This window comes from Petromyzon marinus, chromosome 6 (genome assembly GCF_048934315.1).
Source record: "Petromyzon marinus isolate PM22_M1 ecotype Great Lakes invasive population chromosome 6, UKy_Petmar_22M1.pri1.0, whole genome shotgun sequence".
In the NCBI taxonomy this organism is placed as follows: Eukaryota; Metazoa; Chordata; class Hyperoartia; order Petromyzontiformes; family Petromyzontidae; genus Petromyzon; species Petromyzon marinus.
Window position 1 is genome coordinate 16,089,559 of NC_133672.1, and position 27,564 is coordinate 16,117,122.

General features: G+C 46.8%; 1 protein-coding gene across 1 annotated transcript; it reads left to right on the forward strand.

Moving 5' to 3' along the window:
* Window positions 1-15,549: 15,549 nt before the first annotated feature.
* On the forward strand, window positions 15,550-26,956 carry LOC116939404 (rho-related GTP-binding protein RhoQ-like). The gene is made up of 5 exons (XM_032947684.2): window positions 15,550-16,396; window positions 19,401-19,459; window positions 20,717-20,881; window positions 21,231-21,326; window positions 21,668-26,956. The coding sequence occupies exons 1-5, from the start codon at window positions 16,156-16,158 to the stop codon at window positions 21,806-21,808; spliced, it is 702 nt and encodes a 233-aa protein (XP_032803575.1). The 5' UTR covers window positions 15,550-16,155; the 3' UTR covers window positions 21,809-26,956.
* Window positions 26,957-27,564: the final 608 nt, after the last annotated feature.

Here is a 27,564-nt window from a genome sequence, read left to right on the forward strand (position 1 = left end):
ATCAATGCGTGTGCAATTTGCAAGGGCGCGGTGACACAGACCTATTTCATTTAAAGGTTACAATCCCTTGTTCATAATGACGTCCTTTTTACTTCGATGTCTCAATCGCGTTACGGAGATCGCATGACGTGAGGGTTCTGCCTTTGTAGTGAGGGTTGTAAGTTGACGCCGAGGAGGGGGAAGGAGGCGCCTCGCACCCCCCCCCCCCCCCGCCATGTGGAGTGACGTCACCCTGTAATTATTATGAATGGGGGGGTGTCCATTCGTAGGACGTCACCTTATATTGATTATTAATAAGGGGGGCTGTTCGATGTGGAGTGACGTCACTAGCTCATAATTATTAATGAGGGGGGAGGGTGCTCCATGTGGAGTTACGGCACATGCTCATGATTATTCATGTTCATCAGACCAGGGCTGGTGAGAGAGGCCTGCTGTTCATCACACCTGTGCTGGTGAGAGAAGCCTGCTGTTCAGCACACCTGTGCTGGTGAGAGAGGCCTGCTGCTCAGTACACCAGTGCTGGTGAGAGGGGCCTGCTGCTCAGCACACCAGTGCTGGTGAGAGGGGCCTGCTGTTCAGCACACCCGTGCTGGTGAGAAGATGGCGCCGATGATGGTAGCCTCAGCCGGTCGGTGCCCCCTGTTTTGTCTTGTTTTGTCTGCTCAGTGTTTTGGTAAGATTTTCGGAGTTTCCTAACAAGAGACGAACTTTTAAACATCAGGGAAACAACTCCTGTGGATTTATTTCCCACTTTTCTGCTTCCAGCGGCAGAATTAGTGGGCATTCTAGTCAAAGCCGCGCTAGGCTTTGCTCAAGCAGCTAAACGCCGCCCAAGGGGTAAACGGTCAGGGGCTCTCGTACGGCTACGCAGACGCGGGATCCGAACAGTGCTTCCGAGCTTTTTCCTCTCCAACGTACGTTCACTGTGCAACAAAATGGACTAACTTCAGCTACTGATGGTGAAAAACAGAGACTTTCTGTCATCTTCTGTTTTGTGCTTCACGGAGACATGGCTGTGTGATTTGATTCCGGACACTGCGCTACAACTGGCAGGATTCCATCTTGTAAGATCGGATCGTGACATAGCACTCTCCGGCAAGACGAAAGGCGGTGGTATTTTTTTTTACATTAACAGTGGCTGGTGTGTAGATGTCACAGTGATTCTGCAACATTGTTCTCCGCTCCTTGAATCATTTTTTATAAACTGTAAACATTTCTACTCGCCTCGCGAGTTCGCGTCGCTCATTTTGGTCGGAGTTTACTTGCCGCCGGGTCCTCAGGTAAAAGAGGCCCAACGCATGCTCGCCGACGAGATTCTGAGTGTGGAGTGAGCGAATCCAGATTCGCTGGTTATCGTACTTGGCGACTTTAACAAAGGTAATCTCAGCCACGAACTCCCAAAATACATACAATTAATTAAATGCCTACCACTCTGGATCACTGCTACACTACAGTCAGTAGAGCCTACCACGCCGTCCCCCGAGCAGCACTAGGACACTCTGACCATGCCATGGTCCACCTGATTCCTGCATACAGGCAGAAACTAAAACTCTGTAAACCTGCTGTGAGGACATCTAAACAGTGGACCAGTGAGGCTGTGGAGAATTTGCGGGCGTGCTTGGACTGTACTGACTGGGGTATGTTCACGACTGCTACCAATAGTCTGGATGAACTCAGAGGCTGTGACGTCGTACATCAGCTTCTGAGGACTGCTGTATTCCAACACGTACCAAGGTGAACTTCAACAACAACAAGCCCTGATTCTCAGCAAAGCTCAGAAGGTTGAGGTTGGAGAAGGAGGAAGCGTTTAGGAGTGGGGATAGAGACAGATTCAAAGAGTCGAAGAACAGGTTTAGCAAGGCGGTGAGAGAGGCTAAACGACTGTACTCAGAGAGACTAAAACACCAGTTCTCTGCTAACGACCCTGCTTCTGTCGGGAGAGGGCTCAGGCAGATCACCAGCCACAAGCCCAGAAACATTCACACCACTAACGACTCCCGCCTAGCCAACGACCTGAACGAGTTCTACTGTAGATTTGAAAGACAATTGGACTGTCCTGAACTACCCCTTCCCACCCAAGAGGCCCCATCCCCCACCTCTACTACAGAGACGACTCTCTCCTTTCAAGAGGGAGAAGTTAATAGACTTTTCAAGAGGCAGAACCCACGCAAAGCAGCTGGGCCGAACTCTGTCTCTCCAGCCAGCCTCAGGCACTGCGCTGACCAGCTGTCTCCAGTGTTCACCAACATTTTTAACATCTCCCTGGAGACATGCCATGTCCCAGCCTGTCTCAAGTCCTCCACCATCATCCCTGTGCCCAAAAAGCTAAGGCCAACAGGACTGAATTATTATAGACCGGTCGCCCTTACCTCTGTGGTAATGAAGTCCTTTGAGCGCCTGGTCCTGGCACACCTCAAAGCCATCGCAGACCCTCTCCTGGACCCCCTTCAGGTTGCCTACAGAGCCAACAGATCTGTGGACGACGCAGTTAACATGGCCCTCCACTTCACCCTACAGCATCTGGACTCCCCAGCATCCTACGCCAGGATCCTGTTTGTAGACTTCAGCTCTGCCTTCAACAACATCATCCCTGCCCTGCTTCAGGACAAGCTCTTCCAACTGAACGTGCCCGACGCCACCTGCAGGTGGATCACATTCTTCCTGTCTGACAGGAAGCAGTGCGTTAAGCTGGGAACACAAGTCTCTGACTCCAGGTCCATCAGCACCGGAACTCCTCAGGACTGCATCCTTTCCCCACTGCTCTTCTCCCTGTACACCAATCATCTGTCCGTCAAACTCTTGAAGTTTGCGGACGACACCACCCTCATTGGGCTGATCTCTGGTGGGGATGAGTCTGACTATAGGTAGGAAGCTGACAACCTGGTGACCTGGTGTAGCCAGAACAACTTAGAGCTAAATGTTCTAAATACAGTTGAGATGTATATATTCTTAATAATATATATAAAATAATATATGTTAATATTTTTTATTATTTTATTGTTTCCCTTCTACGTGACTTTACCGAAAGAACCAAGAATATGAATCCCTGCAGTCACGAAAGCTTTAAATCAAAACAGTTGAGATGGTTGTGGACTTCAGGAAGAATACAGCCCCACTCACCCCCACCACCCTGTGCGCCTCCCCAGTCAAAACTGTGGAGTCCTTCCACTTCCTGGGCACTATTCTCTCCCGGGACCTCAAGTGGGAACTGAACATCAGCTCCCTCACCAAGAGAGCTCAACAGAGGATGCACTTCCTACGGCAGCTGAAGAAATTCAACCTGCCAAAGACAATGATGGTGCACTTCTCCATAACCGTCTGGTACGGTGCTGCCACTGCCAAGGACAAGAGCAGACTACAGCGTATCATCTACACTGCTGAGAAGGTGATTGCCTGCAATCTACCAACCCTCGAGGACCTGCACACGTCGAGGACCATGAGGTGAGCAAGGAAGATTGTGGCCGATTCCTCCCATCCTGGACACTCTCTGTTCCAGCTACTCCCCTCCGGCAGAAGGCTGCGGTCCATCAGGACCAAAACCTCACGCCACAAATACAGTTTCTTCCCTACCACTGCTGGCCTCTTCAACAAGGCCAAGGGCTTACACTATTGGTATTTTTTTGTATTTTTAGATTGTATCTTATATTTATATTCAATATTTATTCAAAATTTTACATACTTTAGCCCCTTAGTGTTAGTTAGACTTTGTACCTTTAGTATAGTTAGACTTGTGTACCACTTATTTAAGATTTAAGATTCCTATATGTTGAATGTATGCACCTTCCTTCCAAAGTAAATTCCTTGTCTGTGCGAACTTTCATGGCGAATAAAACCCTTTCTGATTCTGATTCTGAAGGGGGGTCCATGTGGAGGACGGAACCTGTTCACGATTATGAATGCGGGGGGCTGGTCGACGTGGAGTGACATCACGCGTGGGACACACAGACATTTTTGGCTCATCATAGTAGTAAATTATCTTGAGTCAGTTCTGCCCGCGTGTTTCCCATCAAGCGACGGCTGCGGCGCCAGGAGCAATGCATGCAACATTGACCTGCTGGTCGGCGTTAACGGGTTTCCCGTTCGGCTACGGCGCCGCTGTTTTACTTTTGCTCGTCAAAGGCGAACTCGAAAACGACCTTATTAAAGTTCCCCGCTTCCGCCAACCCGCACCGACCGGCCTGGTGAAGTATGGTCAAAGAACCCCCACGACCAGCACGACGTGGAGGAGGCGTTCGCCCTGCATTGGATTGATGAAAGGGTGGTATATGTACGTGATGACGGTGGTGATGATGATAATGTTGGGCTACTCTGACTCCGATAGGGATTATAACTCCTCAACCATTTAAATAATTCGGACAGCTTCACATACCCGTCTTCACTGAAACATATATACAGTACTTACTTCACCTGGAATGGTACATTTTACAAAAAAATTAGGGTACCCCAATGGGTTTTCCCTTATTGCCAGTGGTAGCGAATGTTTTCATGGAAACATTTGAGACAGATGCCATCCAGACATCCACCCTACGTCCTTCCTTGTGGAAGAAATACGTAGATGACACGTTCGTCATCTGGCCACATGGCCTGCCAGCATAGAACCAATTTCTCAACCACATCAATTCCATATACCCATCTATCAAATTCACCATGGAAGTGGAAAAGGATGGCAAGCTACCATTCCTGGATGTTTTGATCGAGAAGAGACCCGATGGCTCGTTGGGACACTGTCTACAGGAAAGCCACCCACACGGATGTCTATCTAAAGCCTGACTCCTACCACCATCCAGACCAGAAGAATTCCCTCATCAAAACACTACACCATAGGGCCCGTTGATTCTCCAACCAGCATCACCTAGCCAGTGAGCTGGAGTACGTACACCAAGCCCTTAGGATGAACGGATATTCTGAACGTACAATCCGCAAAGCTGTCTCCCCAGCCATGGGGTGACAACCATCTGAGGATCCAACCAATACCATCACTTTGCCATACATAGCAGGGATTACCAAAAAGATTTCCAAAATCTTAAACAAACACAAGATCCAGGTTCGTTTCAAAACAGAAAACAAAATCCGTGATTTGATCCCATCTGTAAACGATGTAATTCCTGATATGCAATACCCGGGTGTCTACAAACTGAGTTGTGACTGCGGCAGCAGTTACATTGGGGAAACGAAACGACATGTCTCGGGCCGCGTTCGCGAACACAAGGCAGATCTGAAACACGGTAGGACCAATACCTCTGCCGTTGCTGATCATTGTTTTAACGCAGTGGGCTCACACGAAATTGACTTTTCCAAAACGAAGGTACTCTGCAAACCCACCGGCTATTATCAGAGATGTGTTCATGAAGCCATCTAGATAAATGAACACAGACCCAACTTCAACTGAGCAATCATTGGAAGGACGTTATTAACCAGGTAAAGTCTTAACTGACTGTGATGTTTCCATCCTACCTGCCTATGTCAGCTGTTATTTCCGACTCTCTGTGTGTGTCTCTCTCTCTGTGCATCTCTCTCCGATCTCTACTCCAGTGACCCGGGTGCTGCCGCGGGGTTCACTTTCTGCCCCCTCCCCCCTTCTCTCACCCCCCTACTGCCGAGGCCTACTATGTAACCTCGTGCCACGGCAGATCTCTCGCCTACTTCAGCAGTTTTTTTCTTGCTGTGGTTGTCCCACCTGACGACGATTGCTTGTGTTGCGATCAAAACGTCGTGATCTATTATTTTTCTACCTACGTGACTTTACCGAAAGAACCAAAGAGTATATATATACAGTACTGCATTTCTTACACTACCAACAACCACAACGGCCCTTATGGGAGTGCATCATTTCAGCAGCATTGTGTCCAGGCGAGCAAACTCTGGAATGGTTCCGGCACACAGTGACTCATCAGCAGAGGCTTGCTTGAATCAACGCTCGTGAACTGCGAGATTTACAGGCAATTAGGACGCTGTGGCAATGATTCTTAACCTGGAGTGCAGGCACCGCTGGGGTGTGTGATGCCCTTTCTGGAGGTGCGAGACATGCCAGATTTGTTTATCTTTCTCCTACATTAACATTAGCTGCCCCACCCATCTCTATACCTTCATAAACAGCTTGCCCTCAGAGGCTAACCTCCCTGTTCCCGATGACGACCGCTTGTGTTGCGATAATTTTTATTCACTTTATTTTTTATAATGTTTTCCTATCTTCGTGACTTTATCGAAAGAACCATATAATATGAAACCCTATGTATTTATTACCATAGAACAATTAACGATTGAGAAACCAAAGGGGTGCAGGGTGCAGTAAATTGTTATAAGAACCATTGCTCTGTTATTTCAGATTGCGTGTCAAAAATCGCTGGCATACAGCGCCACCGCCAGGATCACGCGAACTAAACTTCAAAGGGCTGCCGATAGAGAAGCGGGCACGTGAAATGACACTACGCGCAATCACTCTCTCTCTCTCATTTGGACACGCGTGGTTCCAGATGCGCGAGCTCATCTGATGGGAATTTACATTCCAAAGCAAGTGCATGCCTTCGTGCGGAGTCGGCGGCACAAGATTTCGTGTCTGGATGAAGATGAAACGTGGTGGGCTGCGTGTAACCGTCAGCGCGGGTTGTTTTATTATGCGATCTCGACCAATATGAGACGCTTTCAATCTTGATTTGAAGCTTTCGTGACTGTAGGAATCCATACTCTATTTTGCCTGATGACGACCGCTTGTGTTGCGATCGAAACGTCGTGATTTGTTTGATTTTATTTCTAACTACGTGACTTTACCGAAAGAACCAAAGAGTATGAGACGCTTTGTTTTTGATGAAAAACGCCGCATTCCTGGTCAGGACACACACCTGGGACCGGATTCCATAACCCGTGTCTGTTGGAGACGGTCGCTATAACGGGGAGCGGGGGGGGGGTACAGGAAAAACAATGCCTTACTGAGTACAGATGTTTTTGTTTGTTCCAAATATATTTTTTTGCCGCACGCATCCCCAGCCAATCGTGTTACTGCGAGTGTCTGCCTCGCATTTAGTGACGCTACTACTGAGCGCGTTTGCATTCCAAACATTCGTATTAATTATTTAGCAGGTCGAAAATATTCCCCGTAAGTTCCCATTTAGTACCGATAAGATATTTGTAGTGACGGATACATACTGTATCGTTTGATGGCCGTTACCAAGCGGTAGGCCTCACTTGAGGTTGTTGTGGTTGTTGTCTTCGTATGGTTGCGGGAAGGATGAAACGAAATCACGGGACGCTATTGCCGCACGTGAGATACAATGGGGCTACTCGTGACTCCTTGCTCGATAAACGATGGCGCTTCTGTCTTGTTCGGACGCAGCTGCGGATACGTTTAGCGTCATTGCGATATTTTGATACATTTTATACCGTGCCTTTGTCTCCCATTCCAAAGAGACGGTGAGGGTCATAATGCGTTTTTGTACGTGGCTTGCGTGTACACGAAAGCCTAGAGCAGTGTCCCGCCCGCGGTTACGGGGTTGCTTGCGACGATGCAGTTTGCGTAAAACACGTCGATGCCATTGGCTTTTCTCGTGCACTTCACCAGCCTGCTGCGTAGGAGCGTTTAAAAAAAACCCCGCTCACTGATGCTGTCGTGATGGCTGGCCCCGTGTGCCGCTCTTGTAGTGGTGTCACCGTGGAAATTGACCACGCATGCATCGCTGGCAAGTGAAAGAGTTCTGAAATGCGCACGACGCGTCCTCGTGGTGTCGGTGTTGAGTCAACGATGAGACGTCGTCACAACCTTGCGCTCGTAACGTTCGAGACGGTCCCGGGGTTTTTAATTTCTCGCCGAATATATTCCGGGTCGCTGGCAAAACCGGAGTAGAGGTGGCGCGTGAACAATCCCTATATATATACAGCTCTCTGTAGAGCGACGGGTATTTTACTGGATGTGGTTGTGCCGGGTCACCCGGTGAAATGAAGACGCGAGACCCCTACAGTCTCTTCCTGATGACGAACGCTTGTGTTGCGATCGAAACGTCGTTAGTTTTTTTGTTATTTTCTTTGAACCTATCTACGTGACTTTACCGAAAGACCCAAAGAAATATGAATTCCTGTAGTCACGAAAGCTTTAAGTCAAGACGCAATGCACTTCTTCAGGAAATTGTGGGAGGGGATTTTTTCACAATAAAGGCTGTGTGCGTTTACACAAGTTGGTGTGTTATTCTAAACTTATAAATATTACTATTATTTTTATTACAGGGGAAGAAAGAAAAAACCCTCTCATGACTGCAGTTCGTCGTTCTCCTTGGCACTTTAAACACTGCGTGTGTGGGTTATCGCGCGTCGTCCGCGTGTTTATTCGTGTGTGTGCCTTTGTGAGTGTTTGTGTGTGTGTGAACGCCTGTGTGTTCGTGGGGAGCGGTAGTCTAGCGGTCAGCGCGCTGCGCTATGAACCTGGCGACCCGGGTTCGATTCCCGCTCACGGTCAACACAGGTGACGATCATCTGAACCGGTCCTGGGCATCCCATAGGTCGGCTCAGCCTTAAATGAGTACCTGATGCGGTGTGTAAACATCGCCACTCGGGAGACAAAGGCGGTCGGGCGTGGTGCTGGCCACCCGCTCGCTAACAGCACTTGCCCCAACAGTCTGTTAAGGCTATACGGGGGGAACTTTGTATTTGTGTGCGTGTGTTCACAAGAAACGGCGTGTGTTTTGCAAACACTGACCCTCCGCACACACCTTTAATAATGACTGCAGCTCATATTCTTTGGTAAAGTCACGTAGATAGAAAAATTATAATAAAGTGAATGAAAATAAATATGCTTATTTTGTTATATTTTTATTCACTTTATTCTTATTATTGTTTTTCAATCTACGTGACTTTACCGAAAGAACCAAAGAATATGAATTCCTTCAGTCACGAATGTTTTAAGTCAACATTTAATTGCGGCTCAGTCACAGATATTAATTACATAAATAATAATCGTTATAATCTGGCCGACTGTTTCATTAAAGTCATGCGAATGCACGAGTCATGGGAGACGCAGCTCAAGTCTGCTGAACCGAGTGGGCGCCCGCAGTGTTTATTCTCTTGAATTCATGTAAGGGCTCTTCCCAGCGTGAGGGTCGAACCACGAGGCTCCTCTGTGCAAAACGCACGATGGCCTCATTTCCACGAGCACTGGCAAGCAGGCTCTGTTGACCCAGCCACGACCCAGCAACGGCCAGAATCAACACCGGTGCCCAGGATCCCGTCGTGGCTCCAGGGGTTTCCCAGTCTCGGAAGACGAATACAGTGAGGGAAAAACGTATTTGATCCCTTGCTGATTTTGTACGTTTGCCCACTGACAAAGAAATGATCAGTCTATAATTTTAATGGTAGGTTTATTTGAACAGTGAGAGACAGAATAACAACAAGAAATCCGGAAAAACGCATGTCAAAAATGTTAAAAATTGATTAGCATTTTAATGAGGAAAATAAGTATTTGACCCCTCTGCAAAACATGACTTAGTACTTGGTGACAAAACCCTTGTTGGCAATCAGAGGTCAGACGTTTCTTGTAGTTGGCCACCAGGTTTGCACACATCTCAGGAGGGATTTTGTCTCACTCCTCTTTGCAGATCTTCTCCAAGTCATTAAGGTTTCGAGGCTGACGTTTGGCAACTTGAACCTTCAGCTCCATCCACAGATTTTCTATGGGATTAAGGTCTGGAGACTGGCTAGGCCACTCCAGGACCTTAATGTGCTTCTTCTTGAGCCACTCCCTTGTTGCCTTAGCCGTGTGTTTTGGGTCATTGTCATGCTGGAATACCCATCCACGACCCATTTTCAATACCCTGGCTGAGGGAAGGAGGTTCTCACCTAAGATTTGACGGTACATGGTCCCGTCCATCGTCCCTTTGATGCGGTGAAGTTGTCCTGTCCCCTTAGCAGAAAAACACCCCCAAAGCATGTTTCCACCTCCATGTTTGACGGTAGAGATGGTGTTCTTGGGGTCATAGGCAGCATTCCTCCTCCTCCAAACACGGCGAGTTGAGTTGATGCCAAAGAGCTCCATTTTGGTCTCATCTGACCACAACACTTTCACCCAGTTGTCCTCTGAATCATTCAGATGTTCATTGGCAAACTTCAGACGGGCATGTATATGTGCTTTCCTGAGCAGGGGGACCATGCGGGCGCTTCATGATTTCAGTCCTTCACGGCGTAGTGTGTTACCAATTGTTTTCTTGGTCACTATGGTCCCAGCTGCCTTGAGATCATTGACAAGATCCTCCCGTGTAGTTCTGGGCTGATTCCTCACCGTTCTCATGATCATTGCAACTTCACGAGGTGAGATCTTGCATGGAGCCCCAGGCCGAGGGAGATTGACAGTTCTTTTGTGTTTCTTCCATTTGCGAATAATTGCACCAACTGTTGTCACCTTCTCACCAAGCTGATTGGCAACGGTCTTGTAGCCCATTCCAGCCTTGTGTAGGTCTACAATCTTGTTCCTGACATCCTTGGAGAGCTCTTTGGTCTTGGCCATGGTGGAGAGTTTGGAATCTGATTAATTGCTTCTGTGGACAGGTGTCTTTTATACAGGTAACAAGCTGAGATTAGGAGCGCTCCCTTTAAGAGTGTGCTCCTAATCTCAGCGCGTTACCTGTATAAAAGACACCTGGGAGCCAGAAATCTTTCTGATTGAGACGGGATCAAATACTTATTTCCCTCATTAAAATGCAAATCAATTTATAACATTTTTGACATGCGTTTTTCTGGATTTTTTTGTTGTTATTCTGTCTCTCACTGTTCAAATAAACCTACCATTAAAATTATAGACTGATCATTTCTTTGTCAGTGGGCAAACGTACAAAATCAGCAGGGGATCAAATACTTTTTTTCCCTCACTGTACGTGCAAGTGGCTTCATGGAGAAAACTGGAATGCGCTGAGCCTTTCTCCACCAAACATTGGAGGGGGAGGGGGGGACGCAGCCCATGCGAGTTTTCATGACAACTTGCCTGGTGCTAGCCCAGCACCGGTGCGTTTTGTGTTCCAATTTAAAAAAAATCGGTAATTACCGATTATCCCACCTGCATGCGTCACGCAGAGATGGGGCTGCGGTGCCCGTGCAACACCCGCAAGTGGGAGCGACGAGGTCACTGTAGGATGCAGCACAGAAGGTAGATCTTTATAATGTTACATTTTTTTTCTCTTCGCATTGCGTGGGGTTTCCCCCCCAAGTTCTTCCTTAACTTTCCCCACGCGCGAAAACGAAACGAAATCATCCAAAGCATCCCGAGCAGTACCGTCACGAGGCTTTCCTGGAATAACAAAGAATGACAGTTTATTTTTATTTTTTTTACTGCTACGATTAGCGTATACTCTGTTCAAAATATAATACCGTGCTATTTTCGTGTACACGGTGTGCGGTACTTGGGCGCGATGGAACGATGTAAGCCAATAATAGGCCTCAATACACGTGGTGGGATGGGGGGGGGGCTCGCCAGTGGGGGCGGGAGCCGGGAGGGGGGTGTCTGGGCCGAGCCCCCCACAGAGGCCGATGTCACTCTGGTCATGGTCAGGCTGCGTGTCCGCAACCTCCAACCATACACACACACACATGAACCAAGTTCAATTCCCGCTCACGGCCAACACCAGTGACGATTTTCTGGACCGGTTCCTGGGCCTCTTCTAGGTCGACTCAGCCTCAAATGAGTACCCTGGTGTAGTGTGTAAACATTGCACCTGGGGAGACAAATGCGTGGTACTGGCCATCCACTCCCTCGTGTGCCGTGCCGGCCCTCATTGTTGCTCGCTAACAGCACTTGCCCCAACAGTCTGTGGAGGCTATACGGGGGACATTTGCCTTTGTTGTTCCCCGATGCAACGCGACACTGTTTACTGAGCCGAGCCCCGCGCCCTTGTCCCTATTTATAATGATACGGGGCACATGTTTCAGTCGGGAAGGGCCGGAGCCCACCCACGCGCTATCGGATCCTCGCGTCCACACACGACCGTGCAGGCGGCGTTCATTGTGCTTCTAATGCCCAGCACGTGCTGCGCGTCCAGTATTTCAGTGCTATAGGCTTACTATAGTGAGCCTCGTCCTACACAGACACACTGGTGCCCCCCACGCACCGGTCGTGAGCTCACTCACCTTTGTGCGCGGTTCTACGGAGCTGGTCGCATGGGTGAGCAGAAACCTCCTTGCTGTGTTGGCCATTGATGGGACCTCGTTTCACTGCGGATGCGTGGCTCATTGATTCTGTGTGATTCACCAACCGCGCTTGCAAGTTGCTGGATTGCAGGTGAGCGTCGTGGCCACCACGTGTGGCCCGTTTATAGTTTATAAGAAATTCTATTTCCAAAATATTTAGCCCATTATGTATTACTCTGTTATTGGGCAGTGTTAATGACTAAAATGGCAAAGTTATATTTAATTTGTGCTTCTGTACTGGGTCCAACGAAGTCCCAATTTTAAAGCCACGTTATTGCTTTTTTCTTCTGAATATCACAATTGGCAGAATTGATGTTCGTAACTATTTTCCACTCTATACTTGATTGACTTTTTATGCACTAACCAGAAGGGTGGCTTGGAATGCCAATTATTTAACCCATAAAAGCCTCACTGAGTCTCAAGGCCGTTTTGAGGGGTGTCCTGCATTGGGATGGTTGACCAATTCCATGAGTGAGAGTTGTGCTTCATGTGGGATGAAACCAGAATACCAAAAGAAACCCCACCATGCATACGAACGGGTGACTTTCAGCTCTGCCACCATCTACAGCCCTGGTGGACACCTTTCTCAGAACTATCCATGCTCAGCTCTGCTTAGCCTCCGAGGTCTGGCACAATTAGGCAAATTTTGTCGTCGGCGTATGTCTATGATCACCGGCACATTTAATCCGATAATTAACGTCTGAAAATAACGGCGCTCATTCAAATCGAGGACTCGTCGCGTGAATGTGAAAGAAATAAGCCATCTCCTGATGAATTTGGCACAGCAGAGCGAAAATGGAGTCAAACTCACAATCGCAGCTCGCGAATGCTCTTACCTCCCTCCTGACCGCCAGTGTTTAGACAAAGAGCCGAAGCTTGAAGGGCAATGGGGATAACGCGATACCTGACAACGTGATACGCACGCGTGCGTCTGACCTGTGCGGAGGCGCGTTGCAGGGTTCGAGTTACCGGAGCCAGTGCCAGGTCAGCGGTACCGTGTCGTCTGTGCACGCTGCGCTCCCTCTCCCGAGACGATCAAATGAGCCCTTGCGGGCTTAAGGGTTGTAAACCCACGCAATGTTACGTGGAGTGATGCAGCAGCCTCGCTTAGCATGCACGACGCGCACAGCACGCAGGTTCAAGTGACGCTAAGCCTGGGTACATGAGTTTGAATTCGGTCATGGCGCTTCTGCGGCCGTCTGGAAAGCTCTTCCGTCCGACATTAGGAAGCCACTGAAGATGTGCACTTTTAAATCAACTAGATTGAAAACGGATTTCTTTAGAACCGCTTGTTGTGTTTAGTTTGTTGTCCTTCCCCCGCACCTCCGATACGGTGCGAAATATCTTCAACATAGCTACGTACATCAGCCACGGACTATCCACTGCTGACGGAAGGCGTGCATTCGTACGCCGTCGTAATCCACCATGGTCCTGCGATGCCACAATACGTCTGGCTCATCACCCCATCTCCGCCGTGGTCATCCTCTCGAGCGTGTTGCCTCCGCTGACTGCCACTCTGTCACCTGTGTCGTCCATGAAGCATCATACATTCTAGCCACGATGTGTTCTGCACAAGCCCACTTACTATTTTTTTTTACTGTCAATACCACGTCTCTGATTTGCGTTTTTTTCTCAGATCCACGTGTCCCTCCTTCTTGTGTCATTTCAACCATTTGGCTCGAAATGCTTCACCGATAACTTTTAAGCTTTCCCTCCATTGTATTTGATCGACGAGTTTAAATACTGTACTGGTTTTACATTTTGGTCAGAGGATACGTCTCTCCCGTATATGTGAGTGTGACCAGGATGTCGGGAGCTTCTCTCGCTGCTCGAACGGCACTCCCGGGGCTGAGTTTGCGGAAGTTTTTTTTGGTCCAGCGCAGCCAACTCAGCTGAAGTCTCCTAAACCTCTCCACCAATAAATACGAAGGAATAAAATATTAAACACAAACATTGGCATCTGATTCGCCTTAACTCTCCTGGCAATACGCCACGTAGAAATGTCAAGTCCCCCTTCCGTGCGCCTGTGAGAAGACTTGCGTGTCAATATTTTTCAGCAGAATGTTTTTAGCGGCCAACCCCCGGAACGGTTTGAGCTTCTCCGAGTCTCATCTGCAGGGAGGAGCAGTGAGTGGTCTGTTCGATAAATGTTGCACGGGTGTTATAGGCTAGAGCAGTGGTTCTTCTTAATGGGCCGTCCATAAATGACGTCACGCACCTACGGGTGGGGGGGGGTCAGACATTTGTGACGATGTGTGACGAGGGGGGGGGGGGGGTTGAGAAATGTGACGTCACATCAAAATGCGCAAATTTAATAAATATAGAATCGTTAGAACAATACTAATTGTTATAACAACACTCCTACAACATCAGAGTGCAGCGCCACATTAAATACGCACTGCAATGACAATAGTTTAAAGCGATTTGAAGCATGTATTATTTTCAAAATGGAAATATGCTTTTGTGGGGGGGGGGGGGGCAGAGCTTTGTGACGTCATATTTGAGGGGGGGTCTGACTTTTTGTGACGCCGTGTGACGAGGAGGGGGGTCAAAAATCGTCCAAAATCGCGTGACGTCATTTATGGACGAGATGCCCTTTCTGAGAAGCAGAGGGGGGTGCAGGCTGCAGTGAAGGTTAAGAAGCACTGGGCTAGAGCCCTCCCGCCAACACACGTCAATGTTAAATTTTGATTTAAAGCTTTCGTGACTGCAGTTATTCATATTCTTAGCTCTTTCGGTAAAGTCACGTTGAAGGGAAACAATAAAATAATAAAATATATATAAAACAACAAAACATTCTCACGACGTTTCGACCATAACACAAACGGTCGTCATCAGGTGTGTCGGTTTGTGTTATGGTCGAAACGTCGTGAGAAATTTGTTATTGTTTTATATATATTTTATTATTTTATTGTTTACCTTCAACGTGACTTTACCGAAAGAGCTAAGAATATGAATAGACGTCAATGTTGTTACACTTGTCCATTTCACAGCGGGAAAGAAAAGCTGCAGAAATGCCCTTTTACTGCTCCCCCCCCACCCTCCCCCTGTTGTCACAGGTCTCCCTCGCGAAAGAGAATGGCCACATCCGTGGGTTGTCACCTCGATGAATGAAGAGGTTAGCGAACCGATGAGCCACCATGACGCGCACCTTCTCTGCCTGTTCGTTGTTATCGTTCTGACGTATTGCCCGGCGCGGTTGGCACCGTTGAACTTGCCTTGCCTCACGGGAGGGAGCTACACGGGCAGTCGCGAGGAGGGAGCAAGAAGCAGTCGGAGGAAATGGTGCAGGCAGGAGCGCAGGAGCAGGCAGTAGAGAGGAGGATGATGGGGGGGGGGGGCAGGGAGGGGCATGAGAGGGGGTAGCTGTGTCCGGGCGCGGCTGTGGCGCCGTTCCGCGACTCGCGGGGTCACGGCCTCCCCCTGTTGCTCCTCCTCGCTTGGGGCTGGGCAATTCGGCTTCCTGCGGTGAGCGAGCGAGCGAGCGAGACGGGATCCTTCTCTCTCCCACACCGAGCGAGAGAGCGAGAGAGCGAGATCCTTTCCCCAATACCCCGACGAGAGCGCCGTCTGGCATCCACAGCTGGAGGCTCTTTACTCTCCTGGCGGAGCGGGTGCCACCCCCTCCCCGAACCCAGCCGCACTCCAAGCGAGAGTCCCCCTCGCTCTGCTCACCCCGCGGGCTCTCGGCGCTCCTCGACACCCGGCGAGAACGCAGCTATCACGATGATGCGCCTGGAGGGGCAGCGGGTCTCGGCGCTCGGCGAGCGCGGAGTCCCGTGCGGGGACAAACCGCGCACTGCGTAAAAAGTCGCCGAAATCCACCGCGCTCCCTCCCGCCCAAGGTCCCCCATCCCCCCCCCCCCCCCGCGTGGAGAGAGAAGCCCGGCGGGAAAGGTTGGAACCGCCGAGTGCAATCGCGTCCCGACCCACTTCGGTTCGGCTTGGTCCGGAGCGCGCCCCCCCCCCCCGCACGCTGGGGGGTGGGTGGGGAGGTCAATGGCGAGGAGGGCGGACGCGCGCAGCCTCATCCGCCTCCGACAGTCGGACGAGGGCGATGGGGGCCCGGGCGGGGGAATCGTCGAGGCAGGGTCCACGGGGGTCGCTCAACGCTCGCCCGAGCTGCTCAAGTGCGTGGTGGTGGGAGACGGGGCCGTGGGCAAGACGTGCCTCATCATGAGCTACGCCAACGACGCCTTCCCGGAACAGTACGTGCCAACCGTGTTCGACCACTACGCAGGTACGGCCACTTCCACGGCCTCCAAGCCTGGCACTTGGGGACGATCACCTCGCCCGTGCGGAATGGTCGTCTGGTCGATAGGAATCTCCCAAAAGCCCCAAAATCACCAGCCCCTGTGTATAGTCACCTGTCCCATTGTGCAGTCGTCCACGTAGAATCGCCTGGTCCACGTCGTCATCACCCGAGCTGCCGTGGCGTTCGCGCGGCCACGCGCGACCTGCACGACGAGCGCGCTGTCGATGCGCTTAAATCGTCCGCAGTCTCTTGAATTTGGGTCTGGTGGCTTCGTGTCCTCCCAGGGGGAGTCCCGAGCACGACGTGTCGTCACCTCAAGGTCCTCGCGGACACGCGGTGTCCTCACCACGCCTGAGTGGTCCCATTGTGATTGGTTGATGCACGCGTTTTAAACAAAAATGTAGTTGTTGTGCAGTATGTTCTTAGTTACCGTGACTGCAGCATCGTCATCATTGTGGATTGTACGATCTTGTCCATCCCGTCCTTACGCTTGGTATTTAAAAAAAAACCCAGCATTATACATGTAAATGTGATGGTAATACTGTCATCAAATGAGCCCTACCAACCCCGGGATATTGCGTAACGTGATTGTGTGTATATCATGATTTATGGGATTAAGTACATTACAAATGGAAATGGTGTATAAAGATTTGGTCGGAACAACATTCTATAGATGTGCTATGAAGAAGGACGGAAGGATCATTGCCTGAAACGTCGCAAATTGTATATATTTTCTATTTAGGCATTGTTGTTAACGGGTGTGTTGATTTCTTTTTCTATGGATGATGTCATTCAAGTCTAACCGGGATTATTTGTAGATATTGAACACACTGATCTAATTAATGGTTTCCCTCATGTTTCCTACACACACAAAATCAGAAACGTCGTTTCTAAATTAAAATCCATTACGGTAAATAACTTTTAATGTATCGTTACCTTCCCTCATAAATCAGATTTACCACAGATGAAAATTACATACCTTAAGCTCTTTAGCACACTATATATCCCTAAAATAAATATTATAAACAATGTATATAATGGTATTTTTAATTGCTAAACATATGTCAGCCACAGTTTCATTTAACACTTTGTTGCTCAACGTTTTGCTGAGTCTCACTCCTCGAATAGCACCACACCTCCCGGTAAAATCGTCATCAAATTATACAAATAATAATATATTATAAACTCAACACATTCGTTAACAACATTGCCTTAAATAAATATATGTATACATATCATAAGCGACGTTTCATGTGACTGCCCCTTCATAGCATACAAAAGGAGGGCCATTGCCCGAAACGTCACCTATTATGTATCATTTTAAAGGCAGTATTAGTGATGAATGTGGCGACTTAATGTTGTTTGTATTAATTGTGCTTCTGCGCCACGTAACATCACCAAATCATGTAAATAATGACTCGCAACACTAAGAATATGTTAATTACACGCTAATGACCTGCCTGACACAGCACAGAGAGGTTCGCAAGGTGATGGAGACAGAATGAGACGTACAACACGAGATAAATAAATAAAAATATTGATGAACGAAAAGTTAAAAAAAGAGGACAGACGAGATAATGCAAAGAAGACAGCACCAGACGTGAAAGTAATCACGGCAGACAGAACAGTGCACAAGATAGTACAAAACAAGCGGCACATACAGCAGAGACGAGATAAAATATAGGGCACAAGCAGGTACACGCGAGACATTACAGGCACGGGAGCACACAGCCGTCGTGTGTGCTCCCCTCAATGCAGACGAGAGGGCGACACGGGAATACATTCGGCCGATGTGCAGCGACAGCTTTATGTTAATTGCTGAAATGAACAAAAAAAATATTGCTGTTTCTCCAATTCAAAGGGGATTCCAACGTATTTGTGTTCTACATTGGCCTGACTAATGGTGTCGTACACATATATTGAACGCGAATAATCACGAATTGACTCGAATAGATTAGATTACACAAGAGGATTTACATGAAAAAGATCCTCCAATGCAATATTATAATGGACACCCACTCTTTGATGTGATTCATAGAATCACCAGGGAGCTCACACTTCGTTCTGCTCCCACTTTCGAGCCCAATGGCAATTTCTACACCGAATACATATTTACAAATGATCGCGCCCTTGACAACCCGTCACGCCTGCGAAAGCGTTAAACAAAACAGAAAAGGCAGTTAGTTCGCTTTAACACGTAGGATTTCGCGACCAAAATTATTCATAATAAAGTTTTTTTTGGGTTAGATCACGTAAGTATAAATGTGTCGTAACCCTCCACCATCCGACACAGCCAATTAGTAATGGATTAGTCACGTAAGCAAAACGCCAAATAGTTACTACTTCAGCCCACTGGTGTTGGAGAGTAAATCCACAACATTTATTATTTGAGTACGACGTTTCGCTGGTAATTACATCCAGCATCATCTGGCGATTTTCCAGAATATTAAGAAAGTACAGTTGTATACAGGACTTATAAAGTGGCACTTTTTTGTTTCCAAAATGGCAATCTTTTATTGCGTTTGGAGCATCGTGCCGTGCGAGATTCCTGGGCAGCTGTCCCTCGCCCCTGTCGCCGCATTCCTCTCCCCAGCGGAGAGATGAGCCGTCATTGCTATACCGTCACACATTGCTCCATGCACCAATAGCAATTACACCCAGAGTGCCAACTCACGCTCACTTGCCACGGGTGACCGATTGGCGAATCGAGGATTAAAATATTGAAAAGGGCACTGCTCGCTATAACCAAAATAATCTCGCGTCCCGATCGACCGTCGATCATCTATCGGAGGCCGTTTATGATGATTCTCACACCGCAATGCTCACAAGAAGACCTGTCGATGAAATTAGAATTGATGGATATTCATTTGGTTATTTACAAACGCACGTAAGACCGCGTGAAAGACGAGGGCACAGAGGCATCTGTCACTGCTCATCGATGCAAATCGCCTTCACTACTGCATTGTAAAGATCGCGTTTCTCTCCGCAGTGAATGTGAAAGTTGGTGGAAGTTGCTATCTCCTGGGTCTCTATGACACGGCGGGACAGGTGGGTACTGCAGATTACTCGCATCGGGCTCCTCGAGGAGTTGCCGGTCTCAATACGCCGCACCGCGAACTGCACTGGGGGTGAGAGAGCGAGAGAGAGAGAGGAGGAGGAGGAGGGGGTGGGGGTGCCGGAATTCCTCCGCTGCTCGCTCGACTTCCCGAGAGGAGCGTGTGACGTGGCGGCGGCAGACACAATGTGTGCTATTCATAGCTTGGCACGGACGAGAGAGGGCCCCGGCCAATTACGCACGGCCCCTAGACCGCATGCCCATGTGCCGCACCGCCCGCCAGCCACCCCCCTCCCACTGTCGTCCACCACCCGTTAACAAACAAAAAACTCCCAGATTTGTTTTTCATCTGTAAAATATTTGCAAACCCGGACGTTAATATTTGCCGCGGAGGTATTTTGCTATATGGTGCTATGCCATTTGCAAAATGCCAAATGCCATTTTCGCACAAGGAATATTGGCAGGAATTAATACATGTGCAGGCATGATTCATTATTTTGAAATAAATATCCGTAGAGACAGGTATAATTTAACATTTTAATGGCTATATATACATATATACGTTGCTACTGCTTTCACTGTTAAAACTTTCAATGTGTGAACTTTTATTCCATATTATAGGAAATTGAAATATAAAATACAAACAACAAACTCATACTCTTTGGTTCTTTCGGTCAAATCACGGAAAAAGAAATTAAATTAAATAATAATTATTTAAAGAAATTTTATAATAATTGTTATTTAATTTTTTTCTAATAATTATTATTCTTTTAATTAAATTTATTTCTACGTGACTTTACCGAAATAACCAAAGAGTAATTCCTGCAAACACGAAATCTTCGAATATAACACACTCATACTGCATGGCAATTCTGAGACATATGGTGGACACATTCTGTATTCCATTTGTAAACGTTATGTATGTTTTTGTAACAATCAAAATCATTTGAATGCTACTGATTGTTGCAGAGTTAGTCGATTAACAGGGCATATGTGCTAGGGTAAGTCGTGAATACTCTCACCTCTTTCAAGACGTCAGCCCAGCACGGAAGAGTATGCCACAAACCATTAAGGGAGGTGCTCAACTAAAGCTCCCCCTACTAGAGTCCTTTCTTCTTCCAGCAGTGGCATGAGCAAGCAATTGCAGGGCTGCACCTTGACCTTTGCTGGAGTACACGTCCTAACAAAATTAAAACACAAGGCACCAGACAGTTCATAACCCACACTTCCTTCGTGGTCTCCGCGTGCAGGAGGACTATCACCAGCTCCGGCCTCTCTCGTACCCGAACACGGACATGTTCATGATCTGCTTCTCAGTGGTGAACCCGGCCTCCTACCACAACGTCAAGGAGGAGTGGGTCCCAGAGCTGAGGGCCTGCTGTCCCGATGTGCCCTACCTCCTGGTCGGCACGCAGGCAAGTCCTGGGCACAAAGCCAACGAAACGCAGAGACAAAGCTCTCGAGTGCAGCTCACCACACAAAGCCGGCCTGCTCACGTACTAACCTGCCGACCAGGGAAAAAATGGGAATTGTGTCCATAATTATACACCGCTACAACTGCATGTTTCCGAAAAAGAGTGATTAGCCTTAAGTGAATTAAGACCATACAAATGTATGTGCATATCTAACGTTTGTTTGTAAATGTGTTTAATGGTTAACTGATTTTTTCGGTGCAAATCAGAAGCACTCTTTACAATTTGGTATAATCCATATCTATACAGCGTTTCACATGGCCGTTGTTTTGTCTGTAAACGATGCCTTCAGATTGATCTGCGAGATGCAACCAAAACCCTCATGAGACTAAAAGAGCTGAAGGAGAAGCCCATGACTCACCAACAAGGAGTGAAGCTCGCAAAGCAGGTAGGCGCACAGAGGACGCTTATGTGCTGGGAAATGATACAATCTCAAGAGGCATTACCGTGCCCTTCACCGCGCAACACTGCCGCCCAGTGATGTGGGGGATACGGTAGGGATCGATATCGCGCTCTCATTGCGGATGTAGTTTGATTCCATTTTAAGGGTCATGTAAAAATGATTGCATTCACCCCTTGGTTCATCTCACCACTCGATGGGAAGGCAGCAGTGGCTGTCGTATGGATAAATTCATCCCCCTGCCACAGGAATGTGGATTTTCCACCGCTGCCTTGAGGCAGTTAACGGGGATGATTGCAGCCTAACTCTTGCCTAATTTCATCCTTCAGATAGGTGCGCACTGCTACTTGGAGTGCTCGGCGCTCACTCAGAAGGGGCTCAAGGCTGTGTTTGACGAGGCCATCCTGACCATTCTGCAGAGGAAAAAATGCAAGCGCTCGACGCGTTGCCGCTGCTGCACCATCACGTGAGTTGGCCCACGTCCGCGCCAAGGATTGTCGGCGGAAGACGGACAAGTGCAGACGCTGTAGGAGGTGGCAATTTTTTGACAATCCGAGTAGCGCTAAGCTGGAGTTGAAGCTTCTCAAGCCGATCACAGTATTTAACAAGATTCGATGCCTGCACCGTGAGCAGTGAATGCTCGGCTTTTAAAACGCTCTAAAAGATGAGAAGTTCATCAAAGGTTGATTTAAACCCGGGAAAAGAAGACGATGCATAGAGCTCATATCATTTTTATTAAACCCTTGGTAATAGCCTGTGTGAGTTTCATTTTTACAAATTAAACATTTAAATCTGAATATTTAAAATATGGTGTATGTGTTGTGCTTCTACATGACTTGACATTGATATATGTACAAGAGCTGTTGGAGTTTCAAGGTTTTACTTTGACATCTGAAAATGTTATATTGTAACGTTTTTTTTTTATCTGATATTTTATTCAGTATTCAATTTTACGAGAAACTGTATGCTCTTTTTACTTAGCATATGGCGTTGTTTTAACAGCACATTATTTGAGACTTTTTCGAAGGAAATTAAAATTCCATTGGAACTTTTTTCGATGTATTTGACAATAGAGTTTTACAATGCAATCATTTAAATAAAACGCCCTTGTTATTTGAAAATGACGTGATGTGCTCGTGAAGCGATATTATCGATCCAGGGCTGAGTGCATTTATGCTGTGCACATTTTATGCAATGCGATGTTAAAAAATAAATCCTCTATTTTTTTGTAGAATCAAATGTTTTGTGCCGTGGTGCCTTTGATACCTTTGTAAGGAGCTGTTTCTCCTCGAAGAAGAGCTTGGAAGCCAGTGCAAGTTAAAATAAAGTTATATTTTATACGTATCGTGACACTTATGCGTTTAAATTTTGATTTAAAGCTTTCGTGACTGCAGGGATTCATCTTCTTGGTTCTTTCGGTAAAGTCACGTAGAATAGAAATAAAATAATAAAAATAAAACATAATACATTTTATTTGAGACTCATGCATTTGTGTTTTAATGATCCATCAAACCAGTGGTTCTTAACCTTGACTGCAGCCTTGCACCCCTTTGGTTCTCAATCGTAAAAAAAAAATGTTAGTAAATACATCAGTTTGATGAAACAAAGTAGTTGTACTTACGTGCCCGTGTTTAATTTGTGTTTCGATGATTTACCTTCTAAAACAATCTGTGCCACGTGTCTCGCACTCCCATGAAGGGCACCCCAGGTTAAAACCCACTGCATTAAACGATTAAGTTTTGAAATAAAAATAAAGACAATGAAAACACAACAATAATTAAGCCACTTTCTGGCGTGTAGATTGCTGCCGTGTTTGTCAATGTCACCATAACACGCCGCTGATGCTGTTGTTTGTTATTTTGCTCATGCTTTGCAATATTACAACTCGGTGCTGTGCTGCCGTACAGGCCTCTTTCTATGATCCTGTCGCTTTGCCAATGCGCCATTGAACTTGAGTGAAGCCGCTCTCCGACCCTCGAGGGGTTTCTCGTGTCAAGTGCTCTCTGCAGCCGGCGCTAAAGGGCGCGTTCCCTGGGTTCTTTTGTCTTCGGATGTTCACCGGTCACTCTTGGCGCGGCACCTCCTTAGCCCTGATGTTGCCGCCGCCGCCGCTACCGCCGTCGTCGTTGATGCGCCTTCTCCGTCGACCGTGAACGACTGCGTTCTCTTTGGTTCTATTGGGTAAAGTCACGTAGGTAAAAAAAATAAAAAAATAACAAAAATCATCTTTTTTACCTACGTGACTTTACCCAATAGAACCAAAGAGTATGGATCCTTGCAGTCACGAAAGCTTTAAATCTAGAAACGACTGCGTTGTTGTGACACAGCGGCAGCCCCACCGCTGCTACACGTGCTCAGCACAAATGAGACTTTCGACCGCGCCCCCCCCCCCCGCCGCAGCTCGTTAAAGTCACATCGAGCAGATGAAACAAAAAGCCGTTGCCGCTGGCTACTGAGGAAGTAGCGACGCCAGGCCCAGCCCTGGTATAGCTCTGGCTAATAATTGTGGGGAGTCGAAGTGGAGATCGCACCAGACTGCTACAAGGGCATGGCTCCAATGTGTTTTTTTTATTTTTAAAAACAAAGAACAACAAATGTTCTCAAAGAACTTGCGCTGTTTTAATGACACAGTGGAGCACTTTTCTTGAATAATATTTGCCAATGGTAAATTGTTTTTACTCAATTAAATAATCCCATGTGTTAGGCATTGTGTGCAAACGACTTGTAAATGTTTTAATGCATTGTAGCATAGGTCACCTGCAGCACTCGGATACAAATATCGCTTTCAAGAAATCCCACGTTTGCTAAACGTTACGAGACATTCACTTGATTGTACCCATTAAATACAGTAAATGGTATCATCCTATGCATTATGTACACCAACACACACGTGTTTCTCGATGGGCACTATGGTGTTGACCCTACAGTGCACATATCATGCAGTGAATACTCTCCCGATGCCTCGACAGTGCTTGTGCTTAACCACAAATATTTATTTAAAAGAACCAAGAAACCAAAACACTTCTGCCAGCCTTCATCAGCTGAATGATCCATTTCGAATGTTTGCTCTGTGAGAATGTTAACAGCACCAAATATGAAAATACTGTGTGGTATTCAAACACATTTAAGCAACACTGTAAAACAAATCAAAATATTATTGTCTATGGCTGACTCATTGTCTATGTATCTATATTTACACATTACTTTCTGTCGTAAGGAAAATGTGGCATACCATGCTATGAATGACTTAATACTTACCGCAGTGCCGGATTAAGCCAGTGCGGGGCATGTAGCATATGTTATAAAAAAACGTTCATATAAAAACACTAATTGTTAACTTGAATAGTGAAGTAATTGTATTTTTTCATTTGCTGTACAGCCAGATAATACGACAAATCGCTAACCTTAAACACCCAGTCGGTCATCAAAGTTGAAGGCGGTATAGTACTATAGTAATAAAGCAAGTGCAGAATCACTGAACCGGAATTGATAGCTCGAAAGCATTTAGCGCGGGGCCCTTGAAAGTGCGGGGCCCGTAGCATTTGCTGCTTTTGCTACTTGGATAATCCGGCACTGACCTACCGTACTACTGATACATTGAACGGTAAATATTGGATTCACTTTGCGTGATGAATGTAGTGGTCATGGCTTATTTGTGACCTGCGTGGGGTGGGATGTGCAGGGCTGCACTGACCAGGCTGCCTTTATTGGCTATTTAGGCTGATGTTGGGGGCAGGAAGAGCTCTGTCCTACACCTCCCTTATTCAGTAAGACACGTCAATTGCTGTCAAACAAAATAAACCATCGGCACACTTCCATCTCCCTACCCCGCCCCCCCCCCCCCCAAAGGCTGAAGCGATAAACAACACCATTGATTCTGTCAATACGGACAACATGAGCAGCATGCAATGTTGCCGACGATGGGGTCAATTTCCTGCCGCAGAAACTCCCCGTTCTGTCGGTTTCCCATTGACGCAACGAGGGTTGCTCGCCAAAGGCTATCTCCGGTGTCTCTGCGAAGCTCTCGCCCACTGCCTGAAAAGATCAGCTGATTTAACAGCTCATAATTCGTCACTACAAGCAACACCACAGCATCTCGACCAATTAAACGGTAGCAAAGCCAATGTCTTAACAGACGTTGTAAGGCAACTGGGTTCAACACGTACTCTTCACGGTTTATAGGTCGTGCAACTCCATGTGTATGTGGACTTATTGGCGGTACACCGGTGCAGCATAACACACCGGTCCTCATAAAACAGTCTAAAATCTAACTTTTAATCAGAAAATCTGTGTATCAGTCTTTAATTGACTCTGTTGCCAAGTTTGACGCGATCTGAATGTTTATTAAGTTTACCGAAACTTGCTAAAACCAAAAAAAAGTCAATATTGACCCATTGATTTGGGTCCGTGGCACGCGATTTTATGGGCTGACCAGGAGGTTCGAGCACCTGGAGCAACAGCAGCAGCAGCTTGCCGACGTTGCCTTCATTTTCATAGTTTCATTTATTTGGTATAGCCCTGTGAGCCATTCGGCTCTTGAATCGGGTGCAACCGCAACAAACAAAAAAACATGAACAAGAAAACATCTTAAAGTGACTTTGTGCATGTGCAAAGTAAAAATCCAGGAAAAAACATCAAAATATTCATGAAATAGCACCGCACACCAACGCTGTGTGCAAAAATCTCAGTGGGATGCAAGTCAAACAACAACAACAAGAAAACTTAGATTAAGGCCATCAGTCTAACTCCGTACTATAATAAACAAAAACATGGCCAAACCAAAAAACTTTTAGAAACCACCAAAATAAAGCCATAAATGGAGATTGTGACATCGTATTCGTTGTCATCTTGAACCGCCGATGGATAGTATGGCAAGTAGAGCATTGTGATCGTTAGGTTAGGGTTATTGAAATGGCAACGAGGTCAAACTAGAAATCTCTCGTGAAACACCAAATGCTACTTAAGGACAAGGTTTTCTAATATAGGCAGAATTGTTCATGTATAGGGCACGAGTCAAAACACAGAGCAGCCAATCGTCATCAGGCTGGGTGCTGCTGTACTGCAACAGACTGTGAAGCTTTGTGTTCAGCTGCACATAACATTCGTCTTCCGACTGCTTCGAGATCACGATAACTGATTTTCACGCACCCCGCAATATTTTCTGATCGGGGTTGCGAATCGTGGGGAAAATAAAAATAAGTAATTATTGCGATTTTCTTTAATACCTGTGCACCGGTGTACCGCCAATGTATTAATTTGAAGTGTGTGGTGGTGTGGCACTATGCCCTGTGGCCCAGTGCTGGGTTGGTGGCTGCGCTCCAGATGAAAGGAGCGCAACCACTCATCTTGTGTCACGTGCACCCAGTGTTGCATCTGGCCTCGTGTTTTCGAATCCCAACACAAGCAGAGAAAATTACAAACGCATGCAGCTTCAGAGATATGAAACCATCAGATTCCAAGCTGCCTTTTCAGTATATAGGCATGGAGAATGGAGTGTGTAAAAATACTAAATATACATTAAACAAGTTGAATTAAACAAATGTATTGAGATCGTTTTGTATGTACTGTAGATGCTATAAAATCGATTATTTTTTATTAAACGAGAGGCATACTTTTAAGCATCGTGCATATGTTTTTTGTTTATAATGTGATTATGGTGCACTGGTGTCACGTATATGCCGTTTCTATTGACCATTTGGAATAGCAGGGTCTTCCCCTGAGGTTAAGTTGACTATCCTATTCCTAAAACCTTTTTTTACAATTTTCTATATTAACGAACACAGTACAGTACTCTATATGTTTATATACAAACACATAGTACATTTTTTTACGATCCATAGATTTGTACACACATTTAAAACAATCAGCCAATGTGAACGATGCCAAACAGTTATTCAACAGCTGCAAATCATAAATTTTCTTTGAACTTCCATACACAGCAGCCACTAACCTTACAATTTTTTTTTAAAGTCTGATTGGTCAGAAGTAAAGGAATTTTTCAGGAGAAACCCTCCAAATGATTGTCCCAGTTGATGGATGCCCCTAGGGACGAGATTTTAGAGCCATAAAACTGCAGCCCTGCGTGCTCTTTACCTACAAAGCCAAGGGATTCCGTAGCGCACAGCTCTTTCAAAGCGCAGCCCCAGTGCCCGCAAGCTTTTCTTCCAAATGGCAATGGAGTTCAGTCGCTTTTTGATCTCACAGATATAATGCACTTGTTTTGAAA